The sequence below is a fragment of the Carassius auratus genome, unplaced genomic scaffold, assembly GCF_003368295.1.
Source record: "Carassius auratus strain Wakin unplaced genomic scaffold, ASM336829v1 scaf_tig00023929, whole genome shotgun sequence".
NCBI lineage: Eukaryota > Metazoa > Chordata > Actinopteri > Cypriniformes > Cyprinidae > Carassius > Carassius auratus.
This window is the reverse complement of record NW_020525302.1, coordinates 229,160-243,124: the sequence shown is the minus strand read 5'-3', so window position 1 is coordinate 243,124 and position 13,965 is coordinate 229,160. Positions and strand designations below refer to the sequence as shown.

General features: G+C 35.7%; 1 protein-coding gene across 1 annotated transcript in view; it reads right to left on the bottom strand.

Annotated features, from left to right (window-relative positions):
- The window catches only part of LOC113078017 (contactin-3-like), a 69,951-nt gene that overhangs the window by 39,171 nt on the left and 16,815 nt on the right, over positions 1-13,965 (bottom strand). The window contains exons 4-6 of the mRNA XM_026250297.1: positions 4,768-4,943; positions 1,063-1,155; positions 256-459 (exon numbers count right to left, since the gene is read on the bottom strand). Coding sequence (XP_026106082.1) covers positions 256-459; positions 1,063-1,155; positions 4,768-4,943 — 473 coding nt within the window. The remainder of the gene's footprint in view (positions 1-255; positions 460-1,062; positions 1,156-4,767; positions 4,944-13,965) is intronic.

Below are 13,965 nucleotides of genomic sequence, written 5' to 3'. Positions count from 1 at the left end.
TAAGTTAATCAAATTAGTGAAATCTAATATGGAACTAATTTAATATCCTGCTGCTTCATTTATTAAAAAAAGAAACATTGAACCTTAGTCAAATATATATTTATTTAAATGATGTAGCAGGATCTTAAATTAGTGCCAACAAACCTGATGCTTAACTGCATCAACAGTTCAATCAAACCTTTCAGTGCTTTGCTGTGATTTAGCTTTTGTCTAATAAATCGCCCAATGAAAAAAAGAAAAGAAAAAGATATTTACCATCGGTTCGCAGTACTAGAGGGGTTGGGGAGCTGAGGACTTTGCCTTTAGTGATGCGGTTTACCACCACGCATGTGTAGTTACCCACATCTGAGGGCTCGACTTTGGCGATGTAAAGGTTTCCCGTCTCCTGAGAGACAAAGCGACGATTGTCTTGCTGAACAAAGTAAGGGTATTCATTGAAGACCCATGCAAATGAGAGATCTGGAAAGAAGATGGGGAACAAAACATATATAAAACAAATCAACCAAAAACTCTTGGGAATTTAAATGAGGAATTCTTTGTAATTTCTGGTATAATCATTAGGGCACCGATAACATTTTTCTTTTCAAATAGCACTTTTGAAATCTGATGCAGGTGTATCTAAAATTATCATAGAGTAATTAGGAGCTTAAGTGGTGATAAACTCTTCTTTATAAAACACTAAGAATGTCAAGCCAAACAATAGAAAAAAAATAAAAATAAAAACTTGACATAGTTGTCAGGCTTAGCTTCAAATATCAAATTGAACTTGAAAAGAACCCACACATAAACTTGAAAGACATTAAATCTTTCAAATCTGTAAACATTTTTAGAGGCCACAAGGTGCAGAAAAAGAAAAACAACAACATTCATTAAAAAGTTAATTCTATGGCCTCTAAAAATTATTTTAGACAAAGCATGCAAGCTCTTACCATTAAAAAAAACACCATTAAATCTCATGGATCACACTTATAAAAGTCAGAAAGCTGTATTTTTCACATGTGCACAGCATATTTATGCTAGACTAGACTATAAACCAAAGAATTAACACTATAAATGCCTTACCTCCTGCATATGATGGTGTACCACAAAGTAAAACGACCCCCTGGCCTTCTCGCACAGAGACAGCACTCCTGGTTTGAGTTTTTAAATTCAAGTCTGAATGGCATGAAAAAAATAAAAAAAATGTCAGAAGATACAGCAGAGCAAGCTGAAGCTCCGAGAGCTCTGAACATGCCTTATTTATTTTAAGTCAAGTTAGTCAAGATTTGATCAAGATGCACTTTGATATCAATGCTGCCCAGTTATACTCGCGCTGCGATCAGCAGCAGCTGGATGAAATCATCGCATGCCAATGTGCATTGGCTCATTTAGTTTACACTCAAAGTGGATTGGTCATTACTGACGTGATGTCGAGATTGACCAACTGAAAGGGAACCACAGTTGTTTTAAAAGTAAAACCAATGTTATTAATACAACCATGGTTTACAGTTTTTATCAATCGATTTGACACTTTTCTCCAATGCACTGTACTTGTTCTGAAAACATTTAAAACAGCCACCCAAACACAAAATAATCCTAACCGAAAAGTCAAACTTTACTGCAGAAGGAAGCACTGCAATTTTAATGCAATTATTAAATATTTACATCCAATCTATAGATGTGTTATCTATTGATTAAACACATTCAGCTGTATTAGGTCAATTGGCAACATGATTGGGTATAAAAAGAGCCTCTCAGAAGTCAAGATGGGCAGAGGATCACCAATTCCCTCAATGCTGCAGCGAAAAATAGTGGAACAATATCACAAAGGAGTTTATCAGAGAAAAATTGCAAAGAGTTTGAAGTTATCAATATCTACAGTGCATAATATCATCCAAAGATTCAGAGAATCTGGAACAATCTCTGTGCGTAAGGGTCAAGGCCGGAAAACCATACTGGATGCCCGTGATCTTTGGGCCCTTAGACGGCCTTAGAAATCACATCATGGGCTCCAGAAAACATTGTTGGTGAACACAATCCACCGTTGCCGGCTGAAACTCTATAGGTCAAAAAATAAGCCATATCTAAACATGAACCAGAAGCGCAGGCGTTTTCTCTGGCCGTTTTTAAAAAGGACTGTGGCTAAGTGGAAAATTGGGATGCCATGTCATCCGGACTAAAGAGGACAAGGATTACCCAAGTTTTTATCAGCACTCAGTTCAGAAGCCTGCATCTCTGATGGTATGGGGTTGCATGAGTGCATGTCATGGGCAGCTTACACATCTGGAAAGGCACCATCAATGCTGAAAGGTATATCCAAGTTCAAGAACAACATATGCTCCTCCAGATGTCATCTCTTTCAGGGAAGACCTTGCATTTTCCAACATGACAATGCCAGACCACATACTGCATCAGTTACAACATCATGGCTGTGTAGAAGGAGGATACGGGTACTGAAATGACCAGCCTGCAGTCCAGATCTTTCACCCATAGAAAACATTTGGTGCATTATAAAGAGGAAGATACGACAAGAAGCCTTTAGACTACACTGAGCAGCACAGAGCGCCCTCTCGCAGCAGTAGACGTTAATGTTTTCTCTTGGTTCTTGGTTCTAAATAAATGCGACTTATAGTTCAGTGCGACTTGTGTTTTTTTCCTCGTCATGATGTATTTTTGGACTGATGCGACATATACTCAGGTGCGACTTATAGTCTGAAAAATACGGTAAACATGGCCTTGCCCCAACTTTTTTGAGATGTGTTGATGCCATGAAATTTAAAATCAACTTATTTTTCCCTTAAAATTATACATTTTTTTCAGTTTAAACCTTTGATATGTCATATATGTTATATAACCATGATTTTATTGTAGTAAAAGTAAAAGTAAAAGTTTTTTTTTTTTGTGTGTGTACATTGATTACCATTTGTATAACCACAGTTGGTTTAATAGTAAAACCATGGCAAATGTAAGCTATTTGCTGGTCTGAAAATGCATTAAACAGCACATACATCTGTCAAAGCACTTGAAAAGGCAAGCCATATTAAAATATATGCTTAAAGAGCTCTTAATATAACATGTTTTTGGCAGCTTGGATTGTGCATTTTCCCTGCAATGCTCACACTGTGACCTCTGCTATTTTTCAGATGTTCTATCCATTAAAATGAATTATTCACTGCTGTAAAATGACGTGACTGGCAGAGGTTGTCCATGCACAGAGACCAGATTAATTAATGAAATGAAAAGCCATTGTTGATTACTTTCAATAATGAATATTAGCTGTTTGCTATCTGTTGCCAGAAAACATTATTTTTGAGGTTGCATTCAGCAATGTCAGTAGCACAGAAATCACACTTTTTGCACACAGGAACAAACCTTTAAAATAATGCAGAAGATCATGCATTGCATGCACAGGAAACTTCTAACAGTCTGTATAATCAGTCTGATCCAAAACAAACTCTTAACAATTAAACTTACATTTTGCGATATATGCTGAAATGTGTATGGATAAAATAAACAGTAAATGTACAGTGACAATAATTTTAGTTTCAAGATAATATTACATGTAGGCTTAAATATTTATTTCCAATTAGTTAAATCAATGTAATGGAATTGAAAATATTTAACTATCATTCATTAAATGCAACAAAATCAACTTACAGACTAAACATTTTATGAATCTTTATAAACATTAATACATTTTTAAAGTCATTCATACAAATTCAATATGTTAATAATGTTAGATTTTAGTGTCTATACCAGAGGTGCCCAAATGTTTTACTATAAAAAATAAATAAATAAATAAATAAAACTGTGGCAGGTAAGTGCATAGTGAGAATTTTAGTTTAATATAATACTGTAAATGCCATGCAGTATATATACACACATATGCACAGGCTTCTTTTGAATCAAATTGGTTAAATGTGTTAAATAAATGATATGGAATTTAACATATTTAATGACCACAATTAATTAAATGCAATTAAATCAAATGAATAATGACCCAATATTTTGAAACCATAAAGATTTGTAAAAAGTTGTTAATACTGTATGCATTTAATATAATATAGGGTCCTACCACGTTCAAGGTCCAGAAAGGTAGAACAATTGTTTTATTAAGTTATAAAAAAATTTTTTTACAGTTCAACTGCTGATGTCACATGGACTATTTTGTCTATGTGTTTTGGTACCTTTTTGGGCCTTGAATGTGGTAGGACTCTTGCTGTCTATGCAGGGTCAGAAAGCTCTCGGCTTTCATCAAAAATATCTTAATTTGTGTTCTGAAGATGAACGAGGGTCTAAAGTGTTTGAAACAAAATGATGATGAGTAATTAATTACAAAATTGTCATTTTTGGGTGAACTATTCCTTTAATAATGTATTTTCAGTGTCTATATCAGAGGTGCCAAAACGTTTTACTATGAGAAGCCAAAAAAGGCTGAGGGCTGATAGTAAATGTTGCATTATGTTCAACTATATCATAAAAAATTATAAACTAAAATAAAATCAATCAATCAGTCAGACACTCATATTTTCTACATTTCAATGGAAAGACTAAATTAAATTAAATGTGTGCTTGAGTCATAGGTATAGTATAATAATCCAACCATTCGTTTTCACCGTATTTTCTTGTAGGAGCTAAATTTGCATTAGTTGCATTAAGGTGTTGATAAGTAATTTTCTCTCTTCTTAAAGCTAGTCCAATATTGGCAGCATCCACTCTAACACCTGTCACCCTGCATTGAGGGCTGAAGTGCTAATATAGCATGCTAGCACACATTCGATGACTCACATGCAAACTGGAGGCTCGCTCTTCTGCTAAGAATTGCTCCCTGTGGGTTGAAGGCAGTGCACTGGTATATTCCTCCATCCTGGGCTCGGTCCAGACTCCTAATGACCAAATTTCCCCCAGATAGCCGCCGACGGGAATCGGTACTGAGATTAATCAATGTGCCGTTCAGAGACCACCTACAGACACACAAACAGACAGATGATAGTGCACACAGCTCAATGTGTTGTGATAACTGCTGATTGTGAGTGATTGTTCATGATAACCTTTAAAATTGATTTTGTTTTGGATGTAAAACTGTCAAGTGGAATATCAATGAATTATTACAAAGCGGATTCAGATTGGTATTACACTTCATCCCTGATTCATTTCAATAAGAAATATTTCAAAACCCGAACACTCTGATGGCCTATAGAAATGTTGTGAAGAAAAGCTACGTTTTTCTCATTGAACGTCCTGTTTCACTGGATATGGATCATATTATACAGGTAAAATCATTTGCAAATGGCAATTCATGTTGAGTTTTTATGCTGAAAGATTTCCAGCAGCTCCTTTTGCTGTCCTTTTCATTGTGCGATGATTAGCGCCGGAGTCCCATCAATTCTACTTTCTCACACCTCATCTACGCCTATCATTAAGACCCAAGACCCGAACCCACCTGAGGCCTTAACTACTAGCAGGCAATTCAGAGGCCAGCCCGCTAATGTGGACAGATTTTCAAAGGGCGCAAGATCATTTAAGGATCCTGAGGCCTCACTAGTCATTCACTCTGACAGGGCGTCAGCTGGGCTGAACTCCCATAGTTCAGCTGTGTGTCTGCACACCCCAGGAACAGATGCTGAGTGATAATTTACTAGCGTGAGCAGTGGATGCAAATAAGCTAATGGAGGTGTAAATGCAAAAACAATCTTATAGAGCTGTGAGCTATTTTCTACAACAATATACAAAGGCTTTATGACTTTTCCACGTGTTCGCGATTTACCGGACTAGGATTAAGGATTTTTGTCAACATTGACCAATTCTCAATATTAACTTAATTTTAGCATATTGGCTGTTTATTTGCACTTATAAATTTTTTATTCCTTAATACTACCTCATACCTAAACTTACTAAATACCTTACTAACTATCAATAAGCAGCAATAAGCAGAGTTTTAAGCAAAGTTGTAGTTAATAGTGAGAGGTTTTAGAACGTTTTAGTGAGAATTGAATTTTTCAAAATTTGTTTTGCTCAATTTCTAACTAATAACATATTTGATAGTTTAAAGGTACAACAGGTGATTATCTTTAGAAATCTTTTTTTTATACTGCTTAAAAGTCTTTTCACATCTCGATAGCAATCATTAGTTAAGTGGTCTAAATGTATTTATGTGTATTTATATATATATTGTGTGGAAGGCGTAGGACCAAGAAATATTCGTCCAACTGAAATGCTCGTTCTCAGCATTTTTATTAACTTTCCTGCGTGCCTGTCAACATAAGTATTCGCCCAGTTTTCGCGCAGACAGGATACATCATCAGCGCGTTCACGTACACTGTGCAGACAGAGCGAGAATGGCATCAACAACCTGACTCTCCTTCCTGCTATTGTAGTACTTTTACTAACTCTACTATGACGTTTTCTCAACGTTGAATAACACATGATGTATTAATGTTACTCATTTACATTATTTCTCAACTTCACTTCCATACTGAGGCAGAAAAAATCAACTACAATTAACATACAGATGAAAAAGCTAATTGGTCATGTAGTTCATTTTTAAAAAATCAGGCTTTTTCAGTTTGACAAAATTGGTTTTGTGTTCCGAATGTTTTTTTTTTTTTATATAGGAACAAAAATCACAGTTTACTGACAAGGAAGGCCATGATCTGTTTTTCTCCACCCACGCTGTGAAATTCACAAATGTATTCTTAAGAATGCACATCAGCTGTCAAGTGTGCCTTTAGTGAATGGCACAACAGGTTAACCATACATCCATAAATGAGCAAATATGATGGAATATCACTTGACTCAATGCATTGGTTCCAGTCACAGCTTCTTAAGGTTTTCACCCATGTATATTTATTCTCTTTTCTTCTGAGCATGTTTATCTCTGAGAGCAGCTGTATATGTCATGAACATAGCAGGGATCAGGGTAAGGGCCAAGAACAAAACGCTCTTGACATCTCAGAATGTAATAGCTTTCTCGCTCTGCTCAAATCGTCAGCTGCGTCTAATGTGAGGTCTTTCGCGAGCAATGCAAATAAGAGGCGTTCGACGACAATGAGCGGTTTTCTGTTGAGTAAAAATAGTAAGGCAAGTGAGATCCGATCAAGGGCACTTGACACACAGCAGCAAAGAGGTGACACATCCGCACAGGCTGTGATAGCAGGAGAAAACGGAGATCGAGTGAAGGGAGGTGTGAAGTGGGGTTGCGTTCGCCTCAGGGCTTTTCTGGAAAGTGCCGAGTCTCCAGTGTGGCTAAGACTGAACTGGAGTCGACCCTGCTGTTCATATCAATTTTGTATGAGGGGGGCCGGCATCATTGATATGACTGCTGGTGTGGGACCCAAAGCACCAGGCTCATCTGCTCATCTCTCTGCTCTCCTCATGGTGCTCAGACCTTCAACACCTGTGAACCGCCCTGGAGACCAGACTCTGGCTGTGGCGGCCAGCTTATGTTCCAGGAGAGCAATCTCTGCTTCTACACACACACACACACACACACACACACACACACACACACGTGGGCCAGCAATGCAGGCCAGACACTCTCAATGCTTCAAAACAGTTTCTAAGAAAAACCGAAACAAGAACACATGAAAATGAACTGCATTTGCTTGGGCTAGGTACTATATTAAATATTCACAATATATTCATAATGCTATTAAATTAAGTAATTTGCCTGTGCTAACTTTTCAAAATTTTGCGATTTGTGAGTGGGAGAGTTTTCAGACAGATGTCTTAATACACTTTCTGATTTAAACTTTTTTTTATTAATCACCCCCAAAAAAATCAAATAAGTGTTCATAGTGTTTTTTTTCCCATATTAATTTAAATATTCTAGTAACATCAATGTATATACTTCATACTGCTGTGTATTATAGTTTTATATTAGCGCAAATAACAGAAATGTATTATTATTGTTTTTTTATATTGATTACGTCACTTTTCTACATACTTTTTCATTTGATTTCAGTCAAACTAAAACATTTTGTCTTTTTAAAATTCACGTGAACAATTTAGTCCAACTCAAATAGTCCAGCTTTGGTAAAATCAGACTAAAGACACATTCACACAAATAAAAATAACTGTAACAATAGGCTGATTTGACCAAAAATCTTATTTCATGACAAGATAAATGTATTTTACAATGAGGATCTACTGTATATCCCAAAATAGTTATGTATTTTTGTTATTAAAAACTAGAACAAAGTAACAAATTAAAGATAATCGGACAAATATAATAGAACTAAGATACAAGGTTTTTCAGATTCAGTAGGTTCAACATATAGAATATTACAGAAATTAAAAAAAATGAAGCATAAAATTAAAACACTGCATAGTCTTCACTGTATAAAATATAATGATTCTTAATAAATAAATAAAATATTCAGTCAAGAGCAATGAGTGATCTTCTGTTTTGTTGTTTGATTAATATTAATGACACCGGCGGAAACAGGTATATTAGGGTGCTGTCACTTTAAGAACATCAACACTTCTTGCTAGAGACTTGACAGAAATAGACAGAGAAAACGACTTCATATAATTTTCAAAAAGTATGTAATTATACTGCCCTAACAATAACTATATGAGCATCCACACCAATGGATGATACAGTAACTTTCTATTTAATATAAACGCATGCAGCTGTTATGTTGTCTGCAGCATTGAATGCTTGAAAGTCAGTTTGATTCTGATTGGCTGTCAATGTTTTTTATTTATTTATTTATTTATTTATTTTTATTCAGGGGTTCTGAAAGATATTTTTAAGATCTTAACAAAACAGAACAGATATGGACTTCCCTATTCTCACAGAAATGAGAATAACTTGTTGTTGTCTTGAACGGGTCTTAACTGACCTACAGTAGAGTAGATGATATAGCATGATTACATAAACTGTCACTTGTTGGTTTTAGCTTTAAGTATGAATTTGGAATCCAAGTTGTAACCTATAAACTGACTTTGCAGCCGTTTATCAATGGATGCATATCAGAAATTTGTTTGTTTTTAGTTTTGCAATTTCCCTTAAATAACTTGTGTGCAAGTGAAAACGTTCTATCACCAATGAAGCACAAGGAGCAACCAGCAAAATATTCCAGCACCATTGCCGATCATCACAAGCGCGAACAAACAATTAAAAAAATTCTGCTCAACATATAAAAATGCTTCTTCTTCATTTAAAACATTACTGCCACAAACCATTTCACAAAATGGTGTGAAAAGCAAAAAAAAAAAAAAAAAACTAAAAAAGTTTACAGTAAATGACACTGACTCTGTTTGGCTGAAATTATGGCTCTAATCCAATTACATCATGAAGACTGTTAAATATGGTAGCATATGGGTAGCATTATTCAATTTGGGATGTAATATGCAAAATGACAATGCATTATGTAAAATGTCATTGCATTTCTGTATTTACATTTACATTTTCCAATACATTTGTGCAATGTTTGGTGCAAAATTAAAATTAAAATTAAATTACATAATTTCCATTTGTCATTTCCTAAACCAGTTTTAATATGTAAAATGAATATTCATTTTAACGCTTTATAAGTTTCAAAATTAAAATGAAAATGTATTACATAAATTATTAGACATGTCTAACACGTTCAAGCAAAAACTGTGGCAAAATGATCATTTAAATGCTATTTTTCTTGAAAGCATTAACACTCACAGTCAAAGACACTTACGATTGCATTTTCATTCAATGACCCGCAATGAATGTAGCAAAACTCAATGTGCACATTGAAAATGCATTCTGAGCCGATCACGTCTCCGCCCCCTCACGACATGTCAATCACTGCGTGAACAAGGCGGGGCTTACAGAAGGTCAAGAGACTCAAATCTCAAGAAGAGGATTCAAGTGAGAGAACATGGACAAGACAGCTGGTCTGTGTATGTTTTGATCATTTCGGTTTATGGCTTCAATATTGCATTCGCACTTGTGGGCGGAGCTAAAACGCTGCTTTCATCTGATTGGTCGAATCGCTCCGCCTTCAGCTCGGTCTTTTTATTCTTTCAGGCAGAATAAGAGTCAGAGCGAGTGAAGCACTGTAATGTCTGAAACCCCCGCTCACTGTTAATTAGCATAATATTTGAACCAGAGCTGGGCATATAATTCGTGCTGCGGAGACCTGCAAATTATTTCTAGGTTGTAGTATTGTATCAATATTGTCCCACTGATAAATACAGTGCAAATAGTTCTGTCCCTTTGGATAAAAGTGAAGTGGAAATAAAAATCAATAATAGACTGAACAGTTCCATGTCTGTAACATTTACCACTCTCATCTTTTAAGTTATAAGGCACTAGGTATGTGTGTGTGTGTGACATTAATAAATAATTGTAAAAATTAATATAGATACATTTCTAAATAAAAATAGTAAAATTAGCTCTATGCTGCTCAGTGCTCCTGTAGCCTACCCCAGAGCGCCCTCTCGCGGCTGTAGACGGTAATGTTTTCTCTTGGTCCTGAATAAATACGACTTATAGTCCAGTGCAACATATATATGTTTTTTTCCTCATCATGACGTATTTTTGGACTGATGCAACTTATACCGAAAAATACAGTTAACATTATTATTATTATTATGAGAGTAATTGACACAGACTAGAACTTTATCAGCTCTTCAGACTCGTCCGACTGGTGTTGCTTGTATAACTGGCCAGACTTACCTTCACAAAAAAATCCTATTTAATTTTATTTCATAAATGTAACTATACACTGTTATTCACTGTTATCCAAGGAGACAGAACTATTTGCACTGTATTTATCAGTGGTACAATATACATACAATACTATAACCTAGAAATAATTTGCAGGTCTCAGCAGCACGAATTATGTGCCCAGCTACATTTGATTAAAATATTATGCTAATTAACAGTGAGTGCTTTCAGACATTACAGTGCTTCACTCGCACTGACTCTTATTCTGCCTGAAAGAATAAAAAGACAGAGCTGAAGGCGGAGCGATTCGACCAATCAGATGAAAGCAGCGTTTCAGCTCCGCCCACAAGTGCGAATGAAATATTGAAGCCATAAACCGAAATGATCAAAACATACACAGACCAGCTGTCTTGTCCATGTTCTCTCACTTGAATCCTCTTCTTGAGATTTGAGTCTCTGACCTTCTGTAAGCCCCGCCTTGTTCACGCAGTGATTGACATGTCGTGAGGGGGCGGAGACGTGATCGGCTCGGAATGCATTTTCAATGTGCACTTTGAATTTTGCTACATTCATTGCGGGTCATTGAATGAAAATGCAATCGTAAGTGTCTTGACTGTGAGTGTTAATGCATTTAAGAAAAATATAATTTAAATGATCATTTTGCCACAGTTTTTGCTTGAACGTGATATACATATCTAATCATTTCTGTAATACATTTTCATTTTAATTTTGCAACTTATAAAGCGTTAAAATGAATATTCATTTTACATATTAAAACTGGTGTATGAAATGCCAAATTAAACTTATGTAATTTAATTTTAATTTTAATTTTGCACCAAACGTTGCACAAATGTATTGGAAAATGTAAATGTAAATACAGAAATGCATTGCCATTTTACATATTGCATTGTCATTTTGCATATTACATCCCAAATTGAATAATGCTACCCATATGCTTCCATAGTTAAAACGATGCAATATATATGTTTTGTAAGCTATACGACCTAGCCCTATTATTAACAAAATGTAATAAGTCACAAGGACTTTTGATCTTCATGCTTGAAGTCAATAGCATCATCTGGTCTATATTGCAGCATTTAGCTGTATTTGTATTCACTGAGGAAACATGCATCTATTAAAGAAACTCATCTCTCATGCAAGCTGCAGCAGGACAGGAGTTTTGGATTTCTAATATAACTTTAAAAGACTGGATATTTTGAATTCAGGGTTTGATGTATTATTTTAAGCAATTACCTTGTAGTTTGCACAGATCATTTTAGCATACACTTCATTTAAACTCTGCAGACTGACTCAGTTCAAAAAGATAATTTTTGTCTGCAATCACACTACACAAAAGATTTATACGGATTAAATCAAGTCTTTTAGCAATTCATCGTTGATATCTCATGCTGCCAGTAAGTGCTGGGATTTGATAAAGTTTGTCAAATCTTTATTCTTTGGAGTTGCTTCGTCAATATTTTTTTGCCTGGGTGTCAGGAAACTTGGGTGGTAAAAATCATATTTTGACAGTAAGGGTGGCAAGTGATGCACTGTTCAAGAACCGGCCGGTGAGATAGTGTAAGAGTAATTTAAAAGTGCATCTACCTTCAGTTTTTATGAACCTCAAAGTCGTAGCCTGGCAATTTATTCTAGAGAGCTGACAACTCAGCTTCCCTGCTCAATAGCAGGAAGGAGCCAGAGAAGAAGCGCTTCAGCCCTATTTGCACATCAAGAGAGGTATGCAGGTTAAAGCTCAGGCACCGCTCTGCATGACGTGTGGCACAGCAAGAGAAAGAGCAAAAAGATGATTAGAAGAAAATGAGGAACGCACAGGCCTGTAAAAAGTACAGTAAGGCTAAACATCACCCATGCATTTCAATCGGGGGAGGAAATCTGCTCCTTAACTGAGATGAGCACAGCAAGCACTCTGGATGGCGATTAAAGATTTATGTCTTTAGAGTGTCTGTGTCTAACTTCCTGTTTACACTTGGCATCAGAATGCCTTTTGGTAGACTGGATGACGTGTATACACGGGGGACACATTCCCATTCACCATAGATCCCAAACTATTCCAGGAAATCAGGAATGGTAAGAAAACATTGTGCAACCCAGGCTCATTGGAAATGCATGTTTGTGGCGATGTTTCTGCAACACCGATATTTGTACCTAAATGCTTCAAAGTGAAATATCCAGTGAGTGCGCTAAAATGTGCATCCAATATGTGACTGTGCCCATGTTTTTTTTTACATTGGTACAGGAATGTATTGCTGTGTTTTAGGTTAATTACGTTGCTTCAGGTACCTGTTATGGCGGTTCAGAATTCAAAAGTGCTAGGAGTTTCGCTAAAGGTTTAATGCTCTATCGTGTTGGAAAACCACACATACCCTATAGCAAACCCAACTATAGTGTTATTGAAGGCAAAAGTGATATAAATGTATTGGTTTTTTAATCTCGCAGCATGTTCAAATCATTTTGAAGTCAATATATTGCGCAAGGAATTGTGTGAAATTATGGCTTTTTTAGTTGAAACTCCTTTAAATCATACAGTACTTTGTATAAAAAGGATTCATTTAAACTGGAAAGTGCTGTGATTTGTATGTAGTATAGGCAAGAGTTCTGAATTTCGCAGTAATGTAGGTAGAGGAACATATTTCCAATGAGCCCGGGTATGCGTTTAACATTTCAAACCGAACTTAAAATTTCAGCTAGCTAAATTTAAATCCCATCTGGCTAGCACGCTTCAACAACGCATCCCATAATGTTTAAGAATTAGATCAGTAGGCATAAAGGCAGCACTCTTTAGTGCCTGTTCAAATGCATTTGACCGCATTAATGTTTATGAAAGCAATACAGTCAACCAAGAAATGGTTGAATGTGGACAAGCTCACAATGTTTCAGACTCCATTTACAACTGTATTGTACTGTACCGTAACGCAAGGTGTAAACAGGGTCTAAGTCCAAATAAATTGCTGTAGGCCATGCCATACACTGCACTACACTCAATCTGCAGTGAGAAAAAGAGACAAGGTCAATGGATTTCAATGAGAGTTGCTGTTTTCTGGAGACATACTGTAAGTGATTGGCTGCAATTCAAAAAAGCTAAGATGTTTCACTTTATGCAAATGTATAGTGAGCAATAGGAGCAAAGACCATGGAGATCATGTGATCAGGATGTTTATAGTAAACACTTTTACTATTTTTATTCCTCTTAACAATTCCATATCCTTACGTTTAAAGGAATAAAGCAAAAGGAAAGTAAATGCTATTTTTTTTGGGGAAAAAAAAAAAAAAAGCTTTTAATAATTATTTAAGCTGTAAAAGGTACTAATTCATTA